Source organism: Chinchilla lanigera, unplaced genomic scaffold (assembly GCF_000276665.1).
Source record: "Chinchilla lanigera isolate Chin_1 unplaced genomic scaffold, ChiLan1.0 scaffold00115, whole genome shotgun sequence".
NCBI lineage: Eukaryota > Metazoa > Chordata > Mammalia > Rodentia > Chinchillidae > Chinchilla > Chinchilla lanigera.
In genome coordinates this window covers 463446-478837 of record NW_004955516.1, presented here as the reverse complement: position 1 = coordinate 478837, position 15392 = coordinate 463446, and the positions used below count along the sequence as shown (strand labels likewise).

The window sequence follows — 15392 nt, the reverse complement described above, 5'->3', positions numbered from 1 at the left end:
TTTGTAATAGTGGTAAAATTTACAAAATTAGTTATAAACTTTGGTGGCATTAGTAGCAATGAGTTAATTTCTATTAGTAAGTAAAATTTGATCCATAACCATATTCATAATTTATATAACTAAGCAGAACTTTAACTTCAGCAATTATTTATAATAAAAATTGGAATGTTAACCATATTATTATTAGGACCTATAATTTATATTAGTAATCTTAATTTGTAGCATTGGCAAAAATTTGCATCTGCAACAATATTTTACAATTTGTATTAATACTTTTATTTATTTTGGTAATTATAACTTACTTCACAACATAAGTACTAATAATTTATATTGATACATTTAATTTGTAATGCTAGTAATAGATTATAGTATTTATCATGCTTAATATTAATAATAATAATTCAATTTCTATAATATACTACATGGCAGGCAATTATAATTTATATTAGAATATAATTTTAATATTAATAATTTCAATGATAATGGTAATATTTGATGATATTATTGATTGTTTAATTTCTATTATCAATTATAACTTAATTCATTTTGTCTTTTTCTTTTGTTTGTCTTTTTGAGACAGGTTCTCACTAGACATCTCAGACTGGCCTTGAGCTCACTTTGTAGCCCAGCTGGTCTCAGACTTGCAGTGATTCTCCTGCCTCAGCCTCCCAAGTGCTGGGCTTACAGGCATGCACCACCACGCCCAGGAATAATTTAATTCACAGCACTGGCACTTATACTTTATATCAGTAGCAGTAATTGATAGTATTCATGACAATTTATAATACTAGGGATTATATTTTCTGGTAAAAGTAATCAGTGATTTAATTTCTATTTATTAACGATTTAATTTATAACATTGTTACTTATCACTTTTATTGGTAATCCTAATTTGATTTTTTTGTTTTTGTTTTTGTTTTTTTGAGACAGGGACTCATTGTGTGGTCCAGGCTGGCCTTGAACTCACTATGTAGCTCAGGCTGGCCTCGAACTCACAGTGATACTCTTGCCTCAGCCTCTGTGATTACAGGCGTGTGCCACCATGCCCGGCTGTAAAATTTCTATCAGGAGGACTATTTGATAATGTTAATACAAATGATTTGATTTCTATAATAATCAGATTCATCACATTAGTTCTTTAATTTACATTAGAAAACCATTTTTAATACAGTACTGGCAGGAATAGATAATATAAGCAACAGGATTTTATAAACATTGGAAAAGATGATTTAATTCACACTCATAGCCATTAGTAAATTCATGGTACAGTTTAAGGGTACCAAAGCCAGAAATCCAAAATCTGAAATGCTCTAGAAACTTTTTTCTTTTTTCTTCTTGTTTGTTTTTTTTGTTTTTTTTTTTTTTTTTTTTTTGAAACAGGGTCTTGCTGTATAGTTCAAGCTGCCCTTGAATTCACTATGAAGTTCAGCCTGCCTTCTAACTCCCAGCAATTCTCCTGCTGCCTCAGCCTCCCAAGTGGTGGGTTACAGGCATGCGCCACCATGCCTGGCTTCCAGAAACTTTTTGAGCATTGTTATGATGCTAAAAATGTAATATTCCAAGTACAATATTTACACTTGACCTCTTGTCACAGTGAAAACACAAGCTTACTAAAAATATTGTATAAAATTACCTTTGGGCCATATGTATAAGGTATAAATGAAACAAATTTCATATTTAGACTGAGGTCCCATACTCAAGATATCTCATTATGCATATTCAAATTTTTTAATATCCAAAAAAGTATATAAAATCTGAAACACTTCTAGTCCCGAGCATTTCTGATAAGGGATATTTCACCAGTGTTAACAGACCCTATCACAAAGCAACATCATGTCTCCACATGCTCCACTGGCAGCACTTTGACATCACACCACTGATAATACAGCCATCGGTAATACTACAGTAGTGCTGACGCTCTTCTTTCCTGGCCACCCGCATTCCCCCAGACTTACCATCTCTTTGTGATTGGGGTAGAAGGTCTGATCGATTAGAGGGAATTCCTCTGTCCCCAGTTTCTTGTGCAGTCGAACCATCTGGGCAAACTACGAGAGCCAGGAGACATGGGTTAGTGACTCCTTCACCTGGAGGGAGTTTCTCACCTGGGACCCTAAATGCTACAGATTGGATTTGGCATGTCTTCCAAAGGCACATGTGGTAAAGGCTGGCTTCCCAGAGTGGTGCTATTGGGAGATGGTGGAAACATTCAGAGGTGTGGCCTAGTGGGAGGCTTTGGGTCACTGGAGATGAGCTTTTGAATGAGACTGTGGGTCTCTTCTTTATTTTTATTGGTATATGCTTTGTGATACATAATAATTACAATCATCTTGAGGAATTGGTGCATATCAATCTGTTTTTATATATTGATATTTTTTGTTTGTTTTTAAAGACAGGGTCTTGCTATGTAGTCCAGGCTGTCGCTGAACTCACTGTGATCCCCTGCCTCAGCCTCCCAAGATATATTAATCAGTTTTACTCCCCTTCCCCTCTTTTTCACTTCCAGGCCACAGGGAAGTGGCTTCACCGTGCCACTTCCATCTCCCATGACGTGCTGCCTTCCTACAGGCCCAAAGCAACAGGGCCAATTTACCATGGACTAAAACCTTTAAAACTGTGAGCCAAAATAAACCTCTTCTCTTTATAAATTGATTGTCTCAGGAATTTGTTACAGTATTGGAAAACTCAGTAACACACTAAGCTTCTAAATGTCCTCACTTCCAATAAGTCACATGCACAGGCTCCCACATGCATGCATGAGCTATTCCATCTGCCAGTAGTATCCTTCCTGTCACTTACCACCCATGGCTTGTCACAGAAGTTGTAGACAGAATGCAAAGAGTTAACACTGGGGATGCCAGCATACTGCAGCCCGATGACCAAGCTGCGGTAGTCTCCATTGCGTGCCATGCTGAAGGCATGCTGGCGGATCAGCACAAAGTCTGGCTTCAGAGACCTGGGAGGGGCACGGGTAGGAGAATTGAGAATTCCCTTAGAAGTGCTCCACTGCTCTTGGAACAAAGACTGAATTTCTAAATGGTCAGAGTTCCCAGAAATTACCAAGTGGTTTCTTACTTCTGCACACATGGACAAGCTGGTTCTTCTGCCTGCGTACCATTTCTACCCTTCCCATCTGCTGACCTCCTTGAAGTTTTCCCTTCCTGCTGCCCTCCTCATCAAGGTCAGCTGGCAGCACACCCACTCAGCCATGGCACCTCCCTGGGCACAATCTCTCAGCTGACCACCTGTCCTCAAAGTGCACTGGCTGCTCTCTGCCTGAAACACCTCCCCCTAGATATCTGCGTAGATCACTCCTTCCCTTTCTTCAAGTCCGGCCACAACTCTCTTTTATGCTACAGGCCACCCTATCCAAATTGCAAACCCCATCACCGCCCAACAGTCTTACACCTGCTTTATTGCTTTATTTTTGCTTAGGACTTTTACATTTATTTGTTTATTTGTTGTGCATATCCCACAGCAGAACATAGGTGTCATGAGGGCAGAGGGGTTTTTGTTTTTGTTTTGCTTTGGTTTATTTTTTACTTGGTTTGTATATTCCTAGGTCCTCAGCATGTAGAGAATTCAGCTCTTCGCGCACAGTGGGTGCTCAATAAATATTGGTCAAACATAAAGTGCTGAGAGCAGCACATCGCATGCAGCTGATGCTTAATGTTTGTTGAATGAATAATTGAAAAGTTTGGCTTGTGGCCTGCTGGTATCCTTAGTTCTTCTTCAGAAGAAAAACTCTCTCCCCACGTCCTGTGCCTAAGTTCTTGCTCACTCAGTGTTGACTGGAGAAGCAGGGACTCTTCTCTAGCTCTAAAGGAATTCTCATGCCTCTCTCCTAACACCAAGGTACCCTTCTGATACTCACCGTACAACTTTTACCCCATTCCGAAGAACTTCCATGTCCACAGAGAATCCACCATTGGCATGAGCCACAAGGTTGAGATCAGAGAATTCAGCCTGGAAAGAAGAGAATATTGGTGTTTTGCCACTATCACACAAAACATGGCCACTGAGTTTGCAGTTCTGTTGAGCCCCAAATCCACCTGCCCCAACTTACCTGTTCTACTTTAATGTCAATTTCTCCGTGGATTTTTTTCCCTTTGAAGTATTTTGCCCTGGAGGGGAACACAGAAGAGTGCATCTATTAATCTCAGAAAGGAAGACAAAATCCAAGCTGGTCCTTTGACTCTTTTGTAGCTTCAGTGCTGCTAGAAAAACCATAAACCGGGGCTGGGGATATAGCTCAGTGGCACAAGCACCTGCCTGTCAAGCGCAAGGTCGTGAGTTTGATCCCCGGTACTGTAAAAAAACAAAAAGCAAAAAAAAACCATAAACTGGGGTGGGGAGAAGCACTAAGATGGCAGACTGGTAAGCAGCAGAGAAAGAGCCTCTCTGAGAGTTGCTATTCAGATGCTGGAATATACCAACATGAGGAAGACAGAAAGGAGAGAAGTGGGTCCCTTGGATCCAGGAAGGATCTGAAGCATGAATTGAAGCCCACAAAGAGAGTGAAGAGAGAAACTTCAATGAAGAAAAAGGAGGTAGCCGGCAGCTTCTCCTTGAGATGAGACTCACAGCACAAAAGAAGTGGTTCAAACCTGCTGACACATGGTGACTGCTGCCGACCCCAGAGGCCTCCAGAGAGAGACACAGCAGTGGAGGGGAGCAGTGGATGTGAAGGACTGCACTAGCTGGCGGTGAGTCCTGAGGGCTCAGTCGTCCCGCATGGGAGAGCAATTGGCCAGCGGCCATCTTGGAGCTCAGAACTCAGAGCAGCTGTGGGCTCCAATTCGTGACTTCCAGCAGGGTTCAGGCCCACAGAAGGTGTACTGATGGCTGCAGGACAACTGAACCACATTTTTGAACAAAAGGACTTAGCATGTCTACAGAGTGTTCCACCCCACAACATCAGAATACACATTCTTCTCAGCTGCACACTGCACAGTCTCCAAAATAGACTACATACTGACTCATAGAACATGCTTAAGTAAATACAAAGGAACTGAAATTATCCCATGCATATTATCAGATCACAGCGCAATGAAATTGGAAATCCACGGCACAAGAACTTCACAAACACATGGAAATTAAACAGCTCTCTCCTGAACAACCAATGGGTCACAGATGAAATTAAAGAAGAAATTAGACAGTTTGTGCAATTAAATGATAAGGACAATACAACATACCAGAATTTACAGGACACAATGAAAGCAGTCCTAAGAGGTAATTTATAACAGTGAATACCCATATCAGGAAAACAAAGCAAATACAAATAAAAAACCTAATGGTGAACCTCAAACTTCTAGAAAAAGAAGAGCACACTAAGACAAAAGCTCATATGAGGGAGGAAATTATGAAGATCAGAACAGAAATTAACACATTGAGACTAAAAAAAAAATACAAAGAATCAATGAATCGAAGAGTTGGTTCTTTGAAAGATTGAATAAAATCAACAAAGCCTTTGCAAACCTTATCAAAAAAAGGAAAGAAAAGACTCAAGTCCATGCAGTTAAAAATGAAAAGGGTGAAATCACAATAGACATTGCAAATATTGATAAGATCATCTACACCTACTTTGTTTGTTTGGTTGGTTTTTTTGGTACCAGGAATCGAACTCAGGACCTTGCTCTTGCCAGGCAGGAGCTTGTACCACTGAGCTATATCCCCAGCCCTCTATATCTACTTTGAAAACTTGTATTTTTTTTTTTGGTACCAGGAATCAAACTCAGGACCTTGTGCTTATGAGGCAGGTGCTTGTGCCACTGAGCTATATCCCTGGCCAAGAATTCTATTCTAATACAATGGAAAATGCAGAAGAAATGGACAGATTCCTAGATGCATATGAATTACCAAAGCTGAATCAAGAAAATATAAAAATCCTAAATAAACCAATATCAATAGATGAAATCAAAAATTTAATTAAAACCCTCCAACAAAGAAAAGCCCAGGCCCTGACTGATTCACTATTGAATTCTACAAGAAATTTAGAGAAGACCTAACACCACTTCTTCTCAAACTCTTTAATAAAATTGAAAGGGAAACAATACTTCCAAATTCATTCTTGGAAGTGAGCATTACCCTGATACCAAAACCAGAGAAGGACCCAACTAAGAAAAAGAATTACAGGCCAATCTCCCTAATGAACATAGATGCAAAAAATCCTCAGTAAGATGCTGGCAAACAGAATGCATCAAATTATCAGGAAGATTATACAACATGACCAAGTGGGACTCATCCTAGGGATGCAGGGATGGTTCAAAATATGTAAGTCAATAAATGTAGTACACCATATTAACAGAGCCAAGGACAGAAATCATATGATCATCTCAATAGATGCAGAAAAAGCTTTTGACAAAGTCCGGCACCCATTCACGATAAAAACCCTACAGAAAATTGTAATAGATGGTTTTTGCCTCAATCTGATAAAAGGTATCTTTGGAAAACCAACAGCTAACATCATACTAAGTGGACAAAAACTGAAAGCTTTCTCTCTAAAATCAGAAATGAGAAAAGGATGTCCACTGTCTCCACTTTTATTCAACATAGTCTTGGAAACTTTAGCCAAAGCAATTAGGCAAGAGAAAAAAATAAAAGGAATAACAATAGGAAAGGAAGAAGTTAAATTATGATTTTTTAAAGATGACATGATACTCTACATAGAAGACCCAAAAACTCCACTAAAAACTGCCAGATTTAATAAGCAAATTCATTAATGTAGCTGGATATAAAATCAACACTCAAAAATCAGTAGCCTTCCTGTACACAAATAACAAATGCACTGAGAGAGAAATTAGAAAAACATCACCTTTCATAATAGCATCCAAAAAAAAAAAAATGAGATACTTAGGAATCTAATGAAGGATGTAAAAGACATTGAAAACTACAGTGCTTTGAAAAAGGTGATTGAAGAGGATATCAGAAAATGGAAAGATATCTGTTGCTCATGGATAGGAAGAACCAATATTGTGAAAATGGCCATACTTCCAAAACTGTTATACAGATTTAATGCAGTTCCGACAGCATATCTCACAGAATTGGAGAAAACAATCCTAAAATTCTTTTGGAACCAGAAGAGACCTAGATTAGCAAATCCAATTCTGGGCAACAAAGGCAAGCAGGAGACATCTCAAACCCTGACTTTTACTATAAAGCTACTGTGGTGAAAAACAGTACGGTACTGGCAAAAAAAAAAAAAAAAACAGACCTGAGGATCAGCCACAACTCCAGACATTCTCAGCCTTTATCTTTGACAAAGGTGCTAAACACCTTCACTGAAAGAAAGATCTCCTCTTTAATAAATGGTGCTAGAAAAACTGGCTCTGCACATGCCGAAGATTAAAATTGGACTCATATCTTTCACCATGCACTAATCTAAATTTGAAATGGATCAAAGATCTAAATATTAAAACAGATACATTAAATCTCCTAGAAGATAGAATAGGCAAAACTACTGAAGACATTGGTATAGGCAATGACTTTATGAATAAAACCTTGATCACAAAGAAACTATCACAAAGAATCAACAACTGGGATCTCACCTTATTAAAAAGCTTAAGCATGGCAAGGCAAACCACCAACCGAGTGAAGAGAAAACCCACAATGTGGGAAAAAATGTTTGCCAGCTGTTCCTCAGATTGCTATCGAGAACATATGAAGAACTCAAAAAATAAGAGCTCCCAAATTCAAAGACCCAACCCCAAAATGGGCATGTGAGATGAATCCACACTTCTCAGATGAAGAAATACAAACTGCAAATAAATATATGAAAAAATGTTCAACATCACTGGTCACTCTGAGAGATGAAAATTAAAACAACAGAGATATTCCATTCCACCACAGAAAGAATGCCTATTATCAAGAAGTCAACCAAGGCTGAGAGTGATGGTGCATGCCTGTAATCCCAGCACTCAGGAGGCTGAGGTAGGAGAATTGTTCTGAGTCCAAGACCAGCGTGGGCTACAAAGTGAGCTCAAGGCCAGCCTGAACTGCATAGCAAGACCCTGTCTCAAAGAAAAAGAAGTCAACCAATAAAAAACGCTGAAGGGGCTGTGGGGAAAAAGGAACCCTTTTCCACTGCTGGTAGGAGTGTAGAGTGGTGCAACAATATCTAGGTCTTGGAAACAATCCAAGTGCGCATCAGCCAAGGAATGGATAAAAAAAATGTAGCATTTTTATGCAACGGAGTACTACTCAGCCATATAGAAGGATAAACTGGAGACTTTTATAAGTAAATGCAACTTGAGACCATACTCATAAGTGAAATAAACCAGACACACATGTGCAAATATTGTATTGTCTTCCTAGTGTGAAAAGCTGAAAGAGTAAATAAGATCCAAAATGTATAATAGAAGCCAGATGTGGTGGCACACGCCTGTAATCCCAGCACTCGGGAGGCTGGGGCAGGAGGATAGTTGTGAGTTCGAGACCAGCCTGGGCTACCAAGTGAGCTCAAGGCCAGCCTGAACTGCATAGCGAGACCCTGTCTCAAAAAAGACCAAAAAGATGTACAACAGATATTGTAAAATGGGAAGAAACTTTAAAAGGAAAGAGAAACTGGGATGTGGGAATGGAGAAAAGAAGGAAGGAAAAAGCAAAAAAATGAAAAAATATACATATGATAATTAAGATAGTTATACTACTATTTTCTCTTAGTTCATTGAAAAGAAAGCTTTCTGCTAATATTGTTTGACAATTAAATGCCAATATCTTGTACTCTGAGTAACTAAACATAACAACATGCAATGTATTAACCATTGTTACCCTCCTATTATCTTGTTTTGAAATTTTATTTTTTTCTCTTTAGAATAAAAAAACAAAAACTATAAAGTGCTGTAAAAATGTTGAAATTTTTGACAAACACAGCAGCTGAAAATTGCTATGAAAAACACAGTCATGCTTTGTGAATAATAAAGTCTGTTGTAGTCCTTACACAGGTGCGTAAATACCAAATGCCATTGCAAACTGTGAAGTACGCACTTAAACCATAGACGGTAAGCATCTCCCGAAATATGGTGTGCTTGTTTCACTGTTACTGCAACTATTCTGGAAAAACTGTGCAAAATAAGTGGTGCTGAGTTAGCTATACCAGATTTTGGAATTGCACCCAGGTTTATAAATGGCAAAGACCTCAGAAAATACATATACAGGTCATTTGCCTGTGACGGTGTACATTTCAGGGCCTGTGTGTGTCTCAAGGTCTGTGTCTGCTTGCGTGGTCTGAAGCATCTCTGTGCTCTCTGGCTCTTTCTCAAGGAGGAGCACCTTGACCGTGGATGCGCTGTGAGAGACACAACAGCCATGGGTGGGCAGCTGGCTGCATCTATCTGAAAGGGAGCAGCAGACTGAGAGGCGCAGGCTGTAGGCTATTCTAAAGAAGACACAGCCAGCAGTGATGGGGAGGGTTGGGAAATGCAGCTGAGGATGAGGGAAAGCCACGAGAAAGAGGGGGAGCAGCAGCAGTGCGCACATCACGAACTGCTCTGTCATCGTCCTCAGCCCCATTTCAGCTGAGCTCCAGTGGCCTCTTCCCTCAGCCCCAGAATGCCTACCTGACTGGCTTCTCCACAGGTGGAAGTTCATCCTTAACCAGGTCTCTGATGGAAGGAGGATGAGGGAAGGAGACACCTCCACGGCCCCTGGCCACTGACGTGGCCACAGTCAGAGTCTCTGACAAACACACACTGCACAAATGGGCTCTGGTAATTGCACTGACTCAAGAGACCCCAAGCACAGCTATCTCTTTCCTCCCCCACCCTGACACTGTCATTAATACTGTCCCCGCACAAGCATCGGAAGGGATTTCTCTCAGACCCGCATATTTTTCATCTATAAATTGATGATGATTATGGGTGATGAGCATATATCACCGTTTTTGAAGCTTTTCTGACCCTAAATGTAGTGGGTACTGTGGTGTTCTGCTCAGATCTCCTCTTCAGGGCCACTGTATTTTTTTTTTTTTTTTTTTTTTTTAGAGCAGAATATAGTTATTGGGGAAAGAAAGCTTCTGTCTGAGAGAGAGGGACAGAAAGGGTCCCGAATAGGTTGTGCAAATGTTCATCTTTGGTCTTGTTCTTTCTTTTTTCTTCTTTTGTAGCAGGAATTGAATTCAGGGCCTCATGCTTGCCAGACAGGCACTGTGCTGCTGAGCTACATCCCCTCAATGTATCTTGAATACCAGCTCCTGACAGTTCATTGCCTTGTCCCTAGTAGGAATTGTCTTCTGTCACAGGGAATCCCCTCAGCCAGGATTCACCCACTTCCTGAGGGGAGCCGCTGGCCTATATCTGATCTCTGAAAGGGTACAAAAGCCAGGTGTGATGGTGCATGCTTGTAATCCCAGCACTCAGGAGGCTGAGGCTGGGGGACTGCTGCATGCCTGGGCTACATAGTGAGTTCAAGGCCAGCCTCAACTACATAGTAAAACAGTGTCTCAAAAAGACAAAAAAAAAAAAAAATCTGCAAGGGTACAAAAACCATCCCACTTCCAGAGTCGTCTAGGAATCAGCTGAGGCCTCTGACCCAACTGCATCATGGCCCAGCTTTTCCCTCTGCTTGACTTTATGCTTTTCACAAATAGGACCCTCACGGCCCTTCCATCGCACCTCCAACATGCAAATCTTTGCTTCAGAGTCCATTTCCGGAACCCAATCTGAAACAGTGGGCCAGGGAGGTCAAAGTACAAAGAAGACTGGAGGATCTGTCAGTGGTAGGAGATGATGCAGATAGCTTCTGCCATGCCAGAGCCACACAAAATGCTCTGCAGCAGGTCCAGTCTGCACTGCAAGTATTATGCCATTTAGGCCATCTGATCTGTTGGATTCTCTGACATTGGAGGGAGGTGTCGGTAATGGGAAAAGATGCCATGTGGAAGCTATTCTCCTGTGAAGGAGAATGACAGCAGGGGCCCCAGGGGTTTGGGAGCAGCAGTGACTCCTCCTGATGGTGGACTGTAATAAGAATCTGGTGGGAGGCAATGAACCAGCTGGTGAAATATCTCTGGCACTTGAGAGGTGTGAGGGAAATGGTAGCCAGATTGGAGTGACTGTTTGCTAAATGCCATTGATTAGCTGCAGAAAGATCTGACATGCTCATGGTGAATAATCATCACTTTAAGGCAAAATGTGAAAGCCAGAGGAGCTTTCTGACTGCCTTTAAGTAAACCCTAATCTGCAGCCAGAGGGCAACTAGAGAGGAAACCAGGCTCTGCATTTAATTGCAAGTGTGTCGCAGCTTCAGAGAAGGTTAAGTTGTCAGGCCTGTTCAGAGCCTTAATAAGATAGAAGTGGACCCAGGGGCTTGGGATGGGGATATCTGGGCAGATGGAGTTAAATACCTGCAACTTAAAGACTCACCTGAACCCATTGTGCCTGCAGAAGCAGCCCACTCCCCCTTGTTAAGATACAGACCTTCTCTCTGTAGAATGCAGAAGTTCTCAAACAAAACTGGTACCTTTTAAGTCAATGCCTGTCCCTCCAGGATCTACCCCCACCTCCCCTCCTGCAAAGCAGACCAATAACAGACCAATAACCAATAACAGTGGCCACTTCCCCACCTCACAAATGCATAAATGGAAGACTATTTTGTAGTTGTCAGAACCCCAACATGGGTTCCTTGGCCTGATGAATAAAAATGCTTGCAGTAGGGAAGTACAAGCAGAAGCTTCTGAAATGGCGTAAGCCCCCTTGCCCCATCCAAACTCAGGAATAGGAGTGTAGCTTAATGGTAGAGTGCTTGCTTAACCTTCAGGAGGCCCTGGGTTCCATCCCCAGTACCACCAAGAAACAAAACAATAATTATTGTGTGCATTACTGTGTGCGTTCTATGGGGTGATAGTAGAAATTATGGCCATTCACAAAGATCTAAAGGATTCAGGAGAGTTGATCCTATTTTATCTCCATTGAATTAACCAGTTTGATCCCTGAGGAGGCTGGATGGCTCTACAGAATGCCTGTTGTCTGCTGCAAGTGCAACCAAATAGTACCCCAGACTGTAACTGCCATGCTGGACATGCTATCGTTGTGACAGCAAATTAGTAAGACCTCATTTATGGCAGGTGGCTACCAATTTGGCGAATGCTTTCTTTTTAATTTTGATTAGAAAAGAAGACCAGAAACAGTTCATAATCATTGGAACTGACAATATTCACTGATAGTCTTGCCATATAGCTATGTGCTTTCTCATCCTGTATCACAATATAGTCCAAAGAAAGTGAACCATCTGGACATCCCACAGACCATTATATCACACTGGACCATTATATCTGTTACATCATACTGATTATGCAAGATAAACCCGAGATGGTTAGCATATTGCCTTGATAAGACATATGTACGCCAGACAGCAGAAGAGAAACTCTACAAAGACTCAACAGCCTGCCACATTGGTACATTTTTAGGGAGGCAGTGGTCCAAAGCACACCAGGATAGCCTCTCCAAATAGGGCAAAGCATTCCTTCTTGTACCTTCCACAGTGGAGAAGCATAGTAGCCAGTAGGCCTCCTTCACTTTCTGAAAGCAGCACATTCCGCATGTGGAAATACTGCTTGGACTCATGTTCCAGGTGACATGAAAGCTACCAGCTCGAAGTGGGAGATCCAACCTGGAGTGTAAGTAGTCCTGCCATTTAGGCCATATGACCCAGCATGTCCTGCGACACTGGAGGTACCAGTAGCAAGAAAAGATATAGTGTGGAATCTATGAGAAGCCCAGGTGGGGGCCCTTGGGGTCCTGGAGCCAGGCTATGCCATCTGAATCAGAGAATTATATATATATATATTCACTAGTGGGCAACGGTGAATGGCTTGGCTGGATGTTCAGGGGCCTGGAAGGGAAAAGACTGGAGGTCTGGAATACAGAAAGGTGGGCAGACATATGGGGGTGGGCAAAATGGAGGAGAAGATCTCTGTACTGTGTGTTAACACCCACCAGGCAGCATCCACCATGGAAGCGGTACTAGGCAACCAGGTAGACTGGATGAGTCAGCCAGCCTCTCTAATCCGCCGCCCTGGTGCTAGCAGATGGGCACACGAATGAAGTGGCAATAACAGCAGAAGCAGAAGCTATATGTGGGGCCGAGAGCTTACAGCTGAATGTCCAACCTGTCAGAAACACAGACCAACACTGAATCCCTGATATGACACCATCCCTCAGAAAACCACCCACCCACTTGGGGGCAAGCTGACTACACTGGGCCTCTCCCACCCTGGTAGGAATAGTCATCTATCATGACTGGAATATTCCATATACAGTTTGCCTTTTCTTACTGCAGGACATTAGCCAGCATCACTGTCCAAGGGCTTATACAACATTTGATCTGGCAACAGGGGATCCCACATAGCACCAAACCAAAGGACACACGTTACAGCAAAGGACATGAATGCAAAGCAAAGGAGGTGCAAAAGTGGCCTGTGACCATGGAATCAGCTGATAAATTGACGTACTGCAGAAGCTGCTGGCGTGATAGAACGACGTGGTTTGTTGTGTTAACAGCTTAGACCCTGTCATGGAGATGATACCGTGCAAGAATGGGCACCATCCTCCTCCCAAACATAATGTAAGCCCTGAAACAACTACCCTTGTATTTGCTGCTCCAAGTAGGCAGAGTACAGGAACTCAGGGGTTAAAGCAGGAGCCACCCAGCTTACCATCAATCCCAGTGATCCACTTTTGGACTGTGTACTTCCTATTCCCTCAGGGCGCTGCAGGGTTAATGGTCCCGGTTGGTGGGGGGCACTGCTATCAGGGAACACAGCAAGAATCCTGTTAAATTCTAAGCTCTGGTCGTCAGCTGGACACTTCAGGTTTCTCAAGCCAAGAGAAAAGGAGACACTGTCTGGCCGGAGGACATGACCTTGATTATTAGGAGAAGGCGGGGCGACTGTCATACACGGGGGCAAGGAGGAGTATGTTTGGCACCTGTTGGTACTCCTCATTCGGCTTTGATGGTGAGTGAACAGCTACAGCAGCCGGAGCTTGAGAAGGGTGTGGGGAAAACAATACTCAGGGATCCCTCAAGGATGAGAAAATGAATCACCCACCAAGTAAGCCCCTGAGATCAGCAGAGGTGCTAGTTAAAGGTGAAGGGTCTGCTTCCAGAGAAGTCTATCTACGAAAGAAGCCACAATAAAAATATAGTTTATATAACCTGCTATACATATGTTTCCTTCATAACCCAGGCTATATATAATATATATTACATAAGACACATATGTTAGACAGCAAATAGAATACAGGATATGTCTTACATAATATATAACACATAAAATGTACATTATATGTACATGTCTCTAGAAAGTATGGTAGAATGTATGCCAGTATAATTACATATTTGGAATGAAGTTTTCAGCAAACAATTGCTTTAACTATATGCATGCAGTTTTATATTTCCTATCCTATTTTATTCCATTTTGTAAAGGAAAACATACACATATAGGTATACTATACACTGTACAGTCATTATATAATGTGAATTATATAGCATTATCATATATAATAGTGTACATTATATACTTTATATAATTGGAATAACAGTTTTATTAAACAACTCCACTTATTATGTCCAATGCACTCTGTTAATTTCTATTTTCATTTTTTGTACTTCATGAAGAAAATGACATGCTGGTCGTAAGCCAATAGGTGACCCACACTTTGAAAAACACTGCAGTAAATTATTTCTACAAAAGAAGAAATGAGTCTCAGCTCAGAGCAATGGAGCTTCAGGAAGACATGAGAGTGGCCAAGTCTGGGTGAAAGGCAGCAGACTACTTAGGTGTGTATTTGTTAGAGTTTGCAAGACTCCTTTATTTCAGGCTGAAATCCCTGAAGCTTGCGTGGGACTGAAGGTTTGCAAGTTGGTGATGCAGGGTTCTGTTGCCACATTAAGCCTGGCATAAATAGGCTCTTTCCTTCTGTTCATGTCACCCCAAACATAGTAGATACTAAATTAATATTTGCAAGCCGGGTGTGGTGGTGCACACCTGTAATCCCAGCACTCGGGAGGCTGAGGCAGGAGGATCATTGTGAGTTCAAGACCAGCCTGGGCTATAAAGTGAGCTCAAGGCCAGCCCGAACTGCATAGCGAGACCCTGTCTCAAAAAAGACAAAAAAAATAATATTTGTGAGATTGACTGGAAAAGATTGGAGATATTGAGATCTTTATCTGCTGGGGGTTTCTGGCATGCAATGAGAAGGAAAGGATTTCACAGAAGTCAGCAGTAGCTCAATAAGTGCTTTTAGACAGATGCAAAGAAAAAATGGGAAAAAAGAAATTGAAAACACTGGAGTTGCAATTATGGGAAGGGAAAGAGAAAGGGACTTGTCAGTATTTGGTAGGTAACAGACGCTTGGTGGAATGGAGAAAAAAGCAATAAGGAACCTGTCGGGAGGGTT

The 15392-nt window shown here is 41.6% G+C and overlaps 1 protein-coding gene across 2 annotated transcripts in view; it reads right to left on the bottom strand.

The window, feature by feature from the left end:
• The window catches only part of Syn1 (synapsin I), a 61227-nt gene that overhangs the window by 42647 nt on the left and 3188 nt on the right, over positions 1–15392 (bottom strand). For both annotated transcript variants that reach the window (XM_005408939.2, XM_005408937.2), the window contains exons 2-5: positions 4064–4121; positions 3872–3963; positions 2797–2953; positions 1956–2045 (exon numbers count right to left, since the gene is read on the bottom strand). In XM_005408939.2, coding sequence (XP_005408996.1) covers positions 1956–2045; positions 2797–2953; positions 3872–3963; positions 4064–4121 — 397 coding nt within the window. The remainder of the gene's footprint in view (positions 1–1955; positions 2046–2796; positions 2954–3871; positions 3964–4063; positions 4122–15392) is intronic.